This window comes from Fusarium mangiferae (assembly GCF_900044065.1).
Source record: "Fusarium mangiferae strain MRC7560 genome assembly, contig: FMAN_scaffold005, whole genome shotgun sequence".
Taxonomy (NCBI): Eukaryota; Fungi; Ascomycota; class Sordariomycetes; order Hypocreales; family Nectriaceae; genus Fusarium; species Fusarium mangiferae.
This window is the reverse complement of record NW_024573925.1, coordinates 374,828-387,470: the sequence shown is the minus strand read 5'-3', so window position 1 is coordinate 387,470 and position 12,643 is coordinate 374,828. Positions and strand designations below refer to the sequence as shown.

The 12,643-nt window shown below is 50.0% G+C and overlaps 5 protein-coding genes across 5 annotated transcripts; 2 read left to right on the top strand and 3 right to left on the bottom strand.

Annotated features, from left to right (window-relative positions):
• Positions 1 to 75: 75 nt before the first annotated feature.
• FMAN_07063 (uncharacterized protein) lies at positions 76 to 1,358 on the bottom strand (the record flags this gene model as incomplete). Its single annotated transcript, XM_041830644.1, has 3 exons — positions 76 to 627; positions 673 to 1,023; positions 1,071 to 1,358. 3 exons carry the CDS (start codon positions 1,356 to 1,358, stop codon positions 76 to 78), a joined length of 1,191 nt encoding a protein of 396 aa, XP_041681286.1.
• An 802-nt stretch (positions 1,359 to 2,160) lies between these two features.
• Positions 2,161 to 4,527, bottom strand: FMAN_07062 (uncharacterized protein; the record flags this gene model as incomplete). The annotated part of the gene is made up of 1 exon (XM_041830643.1): positions 2,161 to 4,527. The coding sequence occupies one exon, from the start codon at positions 4,525 to 4,527 to the stop codon at positions 2,161 to 2,163; it is 2,367 nt and encodes a 788-aa protein (XP_041681285.1).
• Positions 4,528 to 5,026: 499 nt separating this feature from the next.
• On the top strand, positions 5,027 to 5,471 carry FMAN_07061 (40S ribosomal protein S22; the record flags this gene model as incomplete). The annotated part of the gene is made up of 2 exons (XM_041830641.1): positions 5,027 to 5,229; positions 5,282 to 5,471. 2 exons carry the CDS (start codon positions 5,027 to 5,029, stop codon positions 5,469 to 5,471), a joined length of 393 nt encoding a protein of 130 aa, XP_041681284.1.
• A 1,739-nt stretch (positions 5,472 to 7,210) lies between these two features.
• On the top strand, positions 7,211 to 9,902 carry FMAN_07060 (uncharacterized protein; the record flags this gene model as incomplete). Its single annotated transcript, XM_041830640.1, has 2 exons — positions 7,211 to 9,820; positions 9,876 to 9,902. 2 exons carry the CDS (start codon positions 7,211 to 7,213, stop codon positions 9,900 to 9,902), a joined length of 2,637 nt encoding a protein of 878 aa, XP_041681283.1.
• Positions 9,903 to 10,400: 498 nt separating this feature from the next.
• On the bottom strand, positions 10,401 to 12,001 carry FMAN_07059 (putative MNN4-regulates the mannosylphosphorylation; the record flags this gene model as incomplete). Its single annotated transcript, XM_041830639.1, has 3 exons — positions 10,401 to 11,309; positions 11,361 to 11,627; positions 11,678 to 12,001. The coding sequence occupies 3 exons, from the start codon at positions 11,999 to 12,001 to the stop codon at positions 10,401 to 10,403; spliced, it is 1,500 nt and encodes a 499-aa protein (XP_041681282.1).
• Between the last annotated feature and the right edge of the window lie 642 nt (positions 12,002 to 12,643).

The following is a 12,643-nucleotide window of genomic DNA, read 5'->3' as shown; positions in this document are numbered from 1 at the left end:
ATGAATGAGTGTCCTATGATACCCCAATCGTTTATGTCTATCACCATCTCAAACACCAAACCAAACCTCCATGATCTAACTCGGCGGAGCTCCATTGTAAGCCAACAAGTTCGGACTGCCACTGCCAGCATTCTGAACAACACCAGTCGTCGCCAACTCTTTCAATCTTCTCGCAACACTCTCAGGTGTAGTCAAGCCCTCCTTGGCTCTCAGATACAATGACAAACCCGCAACATGAGGACATGCCATACTGGTACCGCTGATGGTATTGGTAGCACTCTTGGCCGTATTCCAAGCACTCTTGATGTTCACACCCGGCGCGAACAAATCAACAAGCTCGCCGTAATTGGAGAATCCGGCGCGGTTATTGTTGATGTCGATTGCTCCCACAGTCGTGGCGTTGGGGGCCGAGGCGGGTGAGTAGTTGGAAGCGTCGGCGTTGTCGTTTCCTGCTGCGACCACGGTATGGATTCCGGCGCTGTAGGCAGCTTGGACGGCGGCGTTGAAGGCGTCTGAGCGACCACCTCCGAGGGACATGGATATGACAGCCTGTTCTTTACGGCCTGGAGTGTTGGTGATGTTGGTCACAGCCCAGTTGTACCCATCAAGCACGATATCAGTCCGAGACTATAACTGTCAGTTAGACTCAAGACATGGGAGTGGAAGACTTACACTGCCTAAGTGAAACACCTTGACTGCAATCAGGTTTGCTCTCTTGGCCACGCCGTACTCTTTACCAGCAATAGTACCAGCACAATGCGTCCCGTGACCATTAGCATCGACAAACTCAGCTCCAGGATAAGCATTATAGCCCAATGCTGCCCGGCCCTGGAACTCGTCATGCGCGATATTGATACCAGTATCAACAACATACGCATATGTTCCAGCTCCAGCAGATGAATCATAAATGTAATCGTTGAAATGAGGAGTGCGATGCGAGATAGAGCCAAGACCCCAAGTCGATTTCTGCTGAGTGACAGTCTCGTAAAGATTGATCTTGCGAACAGGCTCAACTGCAACGACCTGGCAAAATCAGTATCAAGAATCAGAAGCAAAAGGATGTGACTTACATCTTTACTCTTCTTAATCTCCTTGATAGTCTGCTTATCAAAGTCTCCAGAGTAACCCTTATAGGTCGTCTCATTCCAGACCAGTTTGACACCATCGTCAGCACGACGGAAAACACTTCCGTTATGGATGCCGTCAACCCAATCGATGTGCTGCTCGACTTTCTGCTCGTCAAGTTTCTGCTTCAAAGTGACGATGTAGGCGCCTTCGATAATATCGTCATCGTCTACTACAGTTGGTGCAGCGATGATCGCAGGCAGAAGAGCGAGGAGGAGCTTCAGATAATGCATCTTGAACGAGAGGAGTGCGATGAAGATGATGACTACCAAAAGAGCGAGAAAAGCTTCTTCTTATGGGATTTTGGTATCATATTATTCTTCTGTCTTCGGAGTTGGCGATCTGAATTTGTGAATCTTCAGGACCCTGTACACCATTCTGCAACTCAATGTCTTTGATTCAACTTGCACATTAATCTCTATCAACCGACAGGAAGAACAATATCTTATAACGGATATTTTCATGAAGATCTGTCTAAATCTGAAACTCCATCTTCTGAAGGTCACACCAAATATTGTATTGCTAATGTGGAAAGCGTCTTGTGATAAAGACCTTCGAGAACGAGTGGCAATTGAGACAGCCACGCTTATGTACTCGTACACAATTGTCTCCATGTTATAGATCATCGTGTTGGAGAAGAAAAAGCTGCAGCTTTTAGCCTTTATTATATCAGGTTAGAATATGAACGAGGGAGAGATGGGTACCAAGGTCGCTACGTCTCTGTTCGTAGGGTCACTTCACAGAGGGATCTGATGCATATCAATCACTCCTAAGCTTCTTTAGAAACTTGGTCAAGATCCCTGACTAGCAAGTGCTGCTTTAGGAGCATTAGACAATTAACAAAAGACCCTCACATCACTCACGGAACAACCGAAGCTGAGGAAAATCAGGGTTGAGACACAACCAACAACGTGACCCATCTACCCAGATGGCCATCTGATTCATTTCTATAAACCCCTATTCAAATCTATAATCCCACGCTACGTTATCGCCGCTCAGCCGAGACACTCCATCTGCGTATCTCCGTCCAACTCATCACGCCCCTGCCACCGCCCTCGCCATGACCTTCAACCCCGTATCAAACTCCGCCTTCACACCCTTGACCTCCATAACATCCTCCGGCAACAACCCCCTCCACCAAGCATACCAATCCGCCACCTCGCCCAGGTCAACCTCGTCAAGCGACAGCCACTCCGTCAGCGTCTTGTGCCACTTGGGGAACAAGTGCTGTATCAGCACCTCGGCAATAACCCTTCGGCCGAGCGTGGGCGTCCATTTCAGAATACCCCTGAGCACAGGAAGACTCGGTTCCTGATCTGCTGGCTCGACTGCGAAGTTTCGCTGGAGATATTTGCCCATTGAGGGGAGGACGTGGGACATTACGAGCGGTCGCCATTGATCTCCGAGAATGCGTTCCCATTTTGTAAGACCGGGTAAGCGACCCTCCCTGAAATCCCATACGTCGATGAGTTGCCTGAACTTTCTCTTGACGTCTGCTACGAGGCCTGTCCCCTTGGGGTCGAGATGATATGAGGGGAGGTATTGAAGCCAGGGAAAGAGCCATATGTGCGGTAAATTGTGGTGCTGGCGTCTGTTCTTGGGATTCCAGTCTGATACTGCTGTTTCCAACTTCCGAGCGATGTTGTCGATGAATTGTGCGCGGACAAATGATGGTAGGAGGTCATCCCAGGCCTCCATGACGCTAAGCATTTTCTCTGGTTCAAAGACATCCCAGGACCGAACAGCCGCGAGTGCTTTGGGCAGCCAATTCTTGTACATCATGCTTTCGTACGGTGTTGTGGATTTGTGATGACGGCGGTAAATGTCGTCCGTATTGACTGCAACCGAAGAATCCCATTTGCCGACAGACTTGCCATTTGTTGTCGATGGCATGAGTAGTGATTTTAGTTCTTTGAGATCTGAAGCGAAGCGTCTTGGTTCTTGCAAGAGATCCCAGTCTCCTTCTCGAAGGAAAGGGTGGGTAGCTGCAACAGCAATGTCTGCAATCTCTGATGTCGTGGCTTTGAGTTCGAGGGCCTTCTTCAAGCACCCGATAACTTGATCCCAGTCGGCTGTTGCAAGCTCTCCGCTGACCAACTCAGAAAAGACCTGTAATCTCTCGAAATCCGATCGTAAATCGTCCATCTCCTGCTCCTTTTCCTTGAGCTCGAGGTCTATCCACGTCTTTCTCTCTTGCAAGCTCTTCCATTCATCAGAAAAGGCTAACAAGTCTGCCTGCGCTCTTTTGACAAGCTTTCTCGCTTCTATCACTTCTGTCGATTCTGGCGTGGCAGTTCCTGTCGTTGGTGTCATGATGCCACTCGTAGACGTGAGCATTTTACTTCCCGGCCCTGTCATATCGAGAATGGGGGCAAATGCATCAGGGATATGAAGGCCGGGTGCCGCAGCCTTGAGCTCCTCTGCCGTAAGGTACTTCGGTTTCTGTCGTCTTGGTGTACTTGTAGCACTGTCAAACGCAGCTCCCAAGGATTTCTTCTTTGCTTTCTTTCGTTTCTTCTTTTCCTCTTCGTCCGAATCTATAACCTCTTCGCCTCGTAGTTTTGCCTGTCGCTTTTCTTCCTTTCGTTCTTGTTCAGACTTCTCCTTCACAGCACCCAGACCAATACCCTGCGGTCGGAGGTTCGCTTCGATAATGACATTTCTGCCCTGGCCTTCCTTACCAAGACCTTGTCCCTCTTGGTAGCCCATCTTTGCCATCATTCGGGCACCGAAGGACTTGGGGTTTGTCTTCCCCTTTGCGCCAAAGGCACTCGGTTGTGGCTTATTACGTGGTGTCGGAGAGCCCTCGTCGCGCGGGTTCTTGAGAACAGGATCGTTTGCTGATGATGGGACAAAGCCCATGCCGAGAGGGTTCTTGCCATCGAATCGGGTTCGAAATGATGGTCGGGATGTTGCTTCAGCGCTTGCGCTTCGACTTGAGTTTTGGTTGTCGTTCTGTGCGAAACCGCGCGCTACACCACCGAAGCCTAGTCCTACTCCAGCATTGCCCTCATCCTCCTCTTCATCTTCCTCGTCCTGTTCCATTGCGCTTCCCAACATCGGTCGGTTATCGTCGGAATCTTCATCGCCGTCTTCTTTATCGTTTCCTGCGCCTGTTGACACAAAGTTCATGCCTTTATTTCTCAAGGTTGTCCTTTTCCACTTTCTAGCAGGGCCATCGTCTTCGCTATCGGAGCCAAAGATTCCCAGCGCAGCCTTCTCTTTGTTATTACCACCGACACGACGTCTCTTCCTGGGATTGAAGTCACCGAAGTCGTTGTCGGCATTAAGTCCTGGCGCAAGGTGCTCGTCTTCAGATTCGGAGGCTGATGAAGAATATTCGGCTGCGGCCGCTTTGGTGAGGCGCGAGGGGTCAAAGGACGGGCGTGATGAGCCGTTCATCTTGAGAGCGCATCTAGTGACTTTCTGTGTACTGTTTGCGAGTTTCACGTGCGAAAGCGCACTTGAAGCATGGGAAGCAAGATTTGCGACGCGACAGGCGTAGAAATAAACGAAGCTTGGGCATGACGATGTTGGAGAGCGTTATCTTATCGGCACGTGATAAGCATTCGCATAACGATAAGGCCAATAATTTTCAGGTTGTTTGACTTGCTTCTCCACCAACTCAACAACTTACCAACTCTCGCCCACTTCATCCGGATAGGTAGGTGATAGGCTTCCCCAGGACCCCCGCGATCATGGACTCATTCGGGTGATGGCTTTGCCATCCGTTGCAGGTACCTTCAGACTACGATTCCATCGTCTCTGAAGAACCTGCCGCACACCGAAATCGATCGACAACAAGCATTAAACGACAGCCGTTGCGAACTTCCAAACAACCGCCATCGTAGGTACTTCGACAGCCAGGATCTGAAGTTCACCTCCTAACATGTTGAATCAGATGGTCCGAACTAGTGTTCTTAGCGATGCTTTGAAGAGCATCAACAACGCCGAGAAGCAGGGCAAGCGCCAGGTCATCCTCCGCCCTTCCTCTAAGGTCATTGTCAAGTTTCTTGAGCTCATGCAGCGACATGGCCTCGTCTCGGAGTTTGAAGAGGTGGATGATCACCGTGGAGGCAAGATTGTCGTCCAACTCACCGGCCGGTTAGTTATGACCCCCGACTCTGCGACTCACATGTGTCTAACTTGATTTCAGTCTGAACAAGTGTGGCGTCATCAGCCCTCGTTTCAACGTTCGCCTGGGAGACCTTGAGAAGTGGGTTGTTCGACTTCTCCCCGCCCGTCAGTTCGGTCACCTCGTCCTCACCACTTCCGCTGGTATCATGGATCATGAACAGGCTCGTCGCAAGCACGTCTCTGGCAAGATCATCGGTTACTTCTACTAGATGCTCTCTTGCAGCAATTTGGGACCTTGTCGGGCGTGAGAGACTTGACGAATGGCACGGTACACAGGGTTCTGATGTTGAAGGCTCTTGGTAGAAATACGTAGAGAAGAAATGACAGAACCATTCAGGAGTCTCTTTGAGATCTCCCTATACATTTGATCAGCCACCCTGAAGTGATTTGATGGAAACTCTGCTTTTTAACAAGACCTGGAAGTGAGCATATGCTCAAGCATCTGTAGACACTAGCCGCTCAACTTTAAGAACAACATCAAACCCCATTAATCACATTTCTCTACGGAGTTACGGGGCCTTCTAGTGCCCTTTTGAGGGCTTGCCATGTCCAGAATTACCCCTCTTCGAATACGTCTTGGATTCCTTGTCCAAGCTTGTTGAAGAATGTGGATAGCACACCAACGCACGTCAGTCTTTAGTTTATAGCCGCATGACACGTCAATAGCTTACCAGAAGGTTCGTTACTACGCAATGAAAAGCAAGGCGAACTTCAGTAGGGCAGATTGAATGCTTTGATCAAATGTACGGAACATTTCATGGCGTTGGAGCTTTGACCCTGCAGTTGAACTGAAGGCTTGCAGCTACAGTTGGAATGTAAGAGCAGTCCCTTGCGCGTGACATCTGTTCTTCTCAATCTGAAGGGAATATTTCCCCCCAAAAAGACAGATTTGTGGCTGGTGATTTGGTGCTAGAAATAATATGGACGTAATTCTCAATTTTTGAAAGTAATTTGTCCCGTAATTAATTCTGAACCGTCCCTTGGCTGTAGGTGTTGTTGATCTTCATGCATTTTGACGTCGGTGTGGCTGCAGTCTGTTTCTGGGGCAATGGCGCAGATTGGGCGTCAATAAAGAGAACCGGGCCACTTGAATGACAACACACCACAAGAGTCATAAGCCAGGAATGTCCATTTTGGAGGGTCTGTGGCACAGCATCTAAACCCATTTAACTCTCGATATAACTCTTGTCTTTCCCAATTCGACAAACACCGGCACTGCACTATCAATTTCTCATACAGACAAACAAACTGTAAGTAAGGTCCCTGAAAATCAGACCCCATATTCTGTTCTGTCCCGCCGTCATTTTAGGCACTTCAATTTCAACCCCTGCAAATCAGGTGACGGGCGCTTGTTGACTTTCAGTCTTCCCCCTCCAAAAAAACGAACAGGACTATTTGATCGTCCCTCACCCAAACCAAACAAACAAGGATCTGGGAACAAATAGAGTCCCTTGCCTGTTCTTACCTTACCCTGCCCTGCTTCCTTATTTTGGCAGTTGCTTCTTTGTTGCGCATGCTTGTTCCTCTGCAGATTTGGATTCACTAACCTTGCGCTGGGCTCTCCTCTATAGAAAGAACGACGCACTCGTGCTTTGTTTCCTCTTGAACATCCCATCCATTGCCCTTTCACTCACGCGACAAAGCCTCTTCCCTCTATTTGATACCCGCAGTTCAATCCGCTGCTTTAAAACTCTGGTACGTTCAACTTGCATTCCCTCGAATATCATCAAGCCGGTTCTTGCTCCTGTAGAACGTCTCGCGCGCTTATGAGAGCCCAACTAGATCTATATATATGATGGATCCTCCTCGCCGCTCTCGTTTATTTCATAAGCTAATTACCCGCTTAGTCCGCTTTATAAAGCACAACAAGAAGAAACAACATCATCCACTCGAAAGATACCCTGTCTCGAGCTCTCTCCAATACGAAATTTCACCCTCAAACATTACCATGGCTGAAGAAGAAGATTTTAGCTCCATACCCTTGGCGGACCGCTTCACTCACAAGGTCTGGAAGGTTAGAAAAGGAGCATATGAAGAGGCAACCAAGCAGTTCGAAAAGTCTCCCGACGAGTCCGATCCTTGTTTCCGACCATTTTTGAACGAGCCCGGCCTGTGGAACAAAGCAGTTCTCGATTCAAACGTCGCCGCTCAACAAGAAGCCGTCACCGCCCTATGCGCATTCCTCAAATATGGTGGACGAGACTGTTGTCTACGGACACGAAATCAGACCATTACACCCATGGTCGAGAAGTGTCTATCCTCCACACGTGCCGCGATCAAGCAAAACTCCATCGAAGCTTTGCTTTTGTACATTGAGCTCGATGTCGCTGGACCGGTCATTGAGGACATGCTGCCTGGTCTTTCCAACAAGGTTCCCAAGAACGTTGCTGCCACACTGCACGCCCTTACACAAATCTTCCACAATTATGGCTGCAAGGTCGTCGATCCCAAACCTGTGCTCAAAGCGCTCCCCAAAGCCTTCGGTGCTGCCGACAAGAACGTCCGTGCTGAAGCAACGAACTTGACAGTCGAACTGTACAGATGGCTCAGGGAGGCTATGAAGCCCATGTTCTGGGGCGAGCTCAAGCCTACCCAACAGACCGATTTGGAGGCGCAGTTTGAGAAGATCAAGGCCGAAGGTCCTCCCAAGCAAGAACGACTCCTCCGATCGCAACAAGAAGCTCTCGACGCTGCCCCCGAAGGTGGCGAGGAGGGTGAAGAAGGCGAAGTAGAGGGTGAAGATGTTGGCGAGGTCGATGCTTTCGATTTGGCTGAACCTCAGGATGTTAGCAAGAAGATCCCACCCAACTTCAGCGACCTACTTGCCTCCTCAAAGTGGAAGGACCGAAAAGAAGCAGTCGACGGCCTTCACCAGGCACTCAATGTTCCTCGCATCAAGGAAACTGATTTCAATGAAGTCTGTCGCGGACTGGCCAAGTGCATGAAGGACGCCAATGTTGCCGTCGTCACCCAGGCTGCTCTCTGTATCGAGGCTCTCGCAAAGGGCTTGCGAAAGGCCTTTGCCAAGTATCGCAGCATTGTGATGCAACCCATCATGGACCGACTCAAGGAGAAGAAGGCTTCTGTCGCGGATGCCCTCGGCGCCGCTCTCGACGCTGCTTTCGCCTCCACCGATTTGACTGAGTGTCTCGAGGACATCACCACATACCTTGGAAACAAGAACCCCCAGGTCAAGGAGGGTACCATGAAGTTCTTGATTCGGTGCCTACGAAATACCCGAGATGTGCCCAGTAAGCCCGAGCAAGCTACCATCTGCGAGGCTGGAAAGAAGCTCTTGTCTGAGTCAAGCCCTGCTCTTCGAGATGGTGGTGCTGAGATTCTTGGTACTATCATGAAGATCATTGGTGAGCGTGCTATGACCCCTAACCTGGAAGGTCTGGACGACATCCGCAAGAACAAGGTCAAGGAATTCTTCGAGGCTGCCGAAGTCAAGGCAAAGGAGAAGCCCAAGCCCAAGGCGGCACCTGCACCTAAAGCGGCGCCTCCCAAGAAAGTCATGGGTGGAAAGAAGCCTATGGCCAAGAAGGCCGCTCCCGCTGCCGCTGCGGCTCCAGTAATGCCAGATGATACGCCTCCCACTCCTCAGCCAAGCTCTCGACCTGCCGCTGGCAAGCTCGGAAAGCCTACACTTGGAGGATTGAAGGGTCCCCAGAAGAGGACCCTTGGAGCTCCGGCACCTGGCTCTCCTCGCAGGGCGCCCGCTGCTCCTGTCATGCCCGATGACGAACCTGCGCCACCCGCCCAACCTCGCCTTGGTCTCTCTCGTGGACTTGCTGGACGCTCTCTCGCCAAACCTACCGCACCCTCACCCCCAGTTGCACCAGCCTCGCCGCCTCCATCTAGCGGTCTCACTGCCGTGGAGCGCGCCGAGATTGAGGAGCTTAGAGCAGCCAACGACCGGCTAACCCGTCAAGTTGATGAGATGCGACAGGAACGTAGCAAGTTCATGTCAGAGATTCAAGAGCTCAAGAACCAGAATGCTGGCCTGATCGAAGACCACACCCGAGACGTATTGAGCATCAAGGCCAAGGAGACACAGTTGGTCCGGGCGAGAAGCGATGCAGAGGCTACGGAACAGACCAACGACCGCCTGCGACGCGAACTAGAAAGACTTAAGAAGGCTTTGAGTCGTGCTGAAGGATTGGGTAGCTCTGGAAATGGTATGAACAGTCCTGGCCTGGCTTCACCCACACATGATGATGTCTACCGAGACCATGGACCTCCCTCGGTGAGCCGCCATAGAATGAGCGTCACCAGCAGTATGTCTGAAGAGAAGGAAAATGGCGAGCAGATGATTCCTCGCAACAAGCTTAGCCCTGAGATGCGATATGCTGGTAGCGCAAGCTCATCCGGACGTGGGTCTCCCGCACGAGGCTTTAGAAGTGCTGCATCATATCGCGACGACGACCATGCACCAGCACCTTCTCAGCGGCCTATGTCATCGCTGCCTCAACCTACGGGAGGTAATGGAGCCGAGAGTTGGAGAAGGGCAGCAGAGGTGACGAGTCAGCTGAAGGCCCGAATTGAACAGATGAAGGTACGTTAACCCAAAACTATTAGTATCCGATGCGACGGAAACTGACCGTCAACAGGCCAAGCAAGGGCTCGCTCGACCTTAGGAGCATTGTTAGAAACTTGGCGTGCAATGATTGTTTGTTCTAGTACTTTAACGATGATGATTTTTGGGAGGTTTATGGCGGAAAAGCTGGATGGGTACTCCTGGGACTGACACAGACGGTCCTGGTCAGGTTGCATTTTCACGGCGTTGGAAGTTGTGCCACCATCTGTCTTGAGTGTTTCGCTTCTCTTCGAGGGTCTGATAGAATTACACATGGGCCAAGGCTGTGTTTGGGATTTTGCGAAGCAATACCCCCGGCGGGTCAGAGATACCTAGTTTTTTTTAATGCATCGGGTTGGTGATTTGCCTTCATACTACAGTCTTCATTTCACGCGTGATGTCAGTCTTTTTCGAGATAAAACATAGCTAAACGTCATATCTTGTGACATCAATTCATTAACTGAACATGTAAGAAATAAAATACAAATACAGTAAATCCCCGAACTCCGTTATGATCGCTAAGCGCCTCAGCTCAACCTGTCATTCCGACAGCAGGTTATTATTCCTTCTTGTCCTTCTTACCCTTAGATTTATTGTCCTTCTTCTCATCGGACTTGTCCTCCTTCTTGTCTTCAGACTTGTCCTTCTTATCGTCCTTCTTGTCGGACTCTTGCTTGGAATCATCCTTTGACTCCTTGTCAGATGATTCCTCCGACTCCTTGTCCTTACCATCATTGCTGTCTTCGTCAGACTCAGACTTCTTGTCCTCGTCCTTGGACTCATCCTTCGAGTCAGACTCCTTCTTCTCATCCTTAGACTCACCCTCATCCTTAGACTCAGAGTCCTTGCCATCATCCTTCTTCTCTAATTCATCGTCCTTGTCCTCGCTCTTTTCCTCCTTCTTCTTATCGCCCTCTTCAGAAGCCTTGTTCTTGTCGTCACCCTTCTTAGCCTTATCATCATCCTTCTTGGCCTTATCATCACCTTTACCATCCTTCTTCTTGCCCTTCTTCTCTTCTTCCTTCTTCTTCTTCTCTGCTTCTTTAGCCTTCTTTTCTTCCTCCTCCTTTTGCTTTCGTCGGCGAGCCTTCTCCTCAGCCTCCAGCTTCTCCCAGTTGGTATCGTGATCAGCAATACCAGACCTGGCGAAATTGTCGCTCAGACCCTTGGCGGTAATGGCATCGCCTTGCTTGATCTTGGCGCGGCCGATGAGAGAGATGAATATAGCGAAGCCGACCATGGCTGTGAGAAGGAAGCGGTATGAGCCGTACCATCGAGGAGCCCAACCCTTTGTAGCAGCGCGGGAATCGGCAAAGTACAAAGCGACGAAAGCCATGAATTGAGATGTGAGTGCGTACTCTACGGGGAGCATAAGAGTTGGCCATGCGACAATGGAAGCTGCAAGGCCCATGCCGTAGCGGAAACGGGTTCGTTCACGAAGAGGTTGCTTCTCAGCGTACTCAAGACCCTGGTTCCAGCGATTAGCTCATGCGTAGCCGTTGTGAAGCTACAGACTTACCCAGTGAATAGCACCAAGGAACGAGATGATGACAGCACCGTATCCGAGCTGGAGAGGCTCAATTACGCTCAGTAGGTACTTGGCTGTTTCGTGATCGATCATGATAGCATCGTAAAAGGAGTTGCCCGTAGGAATGGGCTTGTTCAAGTCCCAGGCGAGGAAGACGGTCGAAAGCGATGTTCCTAGGTAGGGCAGGGTACCAGCCAAACCGAGAACGCTCGACTCGCGCGGAACATCTGTAAAGGTGAAGGTATCTTTGACAACGTCCTTTGAACAGTTAGAATTGTCGATAGAGTGTCGGTAAGATTGAAGCTTACAATATCATGCTTAAGCTCGCTGGTCATGTCCTGATCAGCGCTCTTAGAGCCCTGAGCTGTAGACGCAGCATTGGCGACCGAGCTCTTAGACGAAACAACACTTGGGTTGGACTGGAGGAGCTCTTGTCCGCGCTTGCGCTCAGCTTCAATGTCAATGGGCTGCTTAGGAGGAGGAGGATTCTCGTCGTCGGATTTGCTAGAGTATACGGCGCGTTGCTGACGCAAAAGAGGCGCAATTGATGCGCGGGGGAGGAGTTGCGAAGCTCGAATGGAAGAAGCTCTTGAGGCAGCGCCCCAAAGGGAGCGGGATGAGGTACGGAACATTGTCAAAGTGATGGAGTAGAGTTCAATTAGAAGCACGCGAGTAACTGCTGCAACCAGTCCAAGCTGATTTCATCTGATGATCGAAAAGGTATGAAAGAGAAAAGAGTTAAGCAGGTTTGGAATGAAAGGGACCATCTAAAACTGAAATACTGTGAGGATCGGTGATTCGATGGAGACACCACAATCATGGAAGCTTCCTGTTATTCCAAGATCTTGGAGCTATCTACGTAATGGCTTGTTTGTTACGGTTTCCTTAGTAATTGTACCTGGCACTGGAACTGGAAATTGGGGAAATAGAATTTCTGCTTGTCACACGCAGAGACAGTCCCGTCCGGCCCGGAAAGGGAGACCAAGCCGTTCATGGATGTGCCATTTTGTTCTGTTCTGCTTTTGTTGTCACGCCTACATCATCGCGATGGATGTGAAGCTATGTCGTGACGTCATGAGTGTTGTATTTTGGTGGAATAGCTCTAGACTTCAGGTGGGCAGCCATTGATACAATGACCAACCAGAAATGGACATTGCAGTTGAGAACAGTTACTGGAATCGGCAATAATGAGAAGAGGGAATCGACAGATAGCCAAACCTTCTATCGTATTGTTGATATCGATAAAATAGTCATGATGTTTAACAGATTAACTC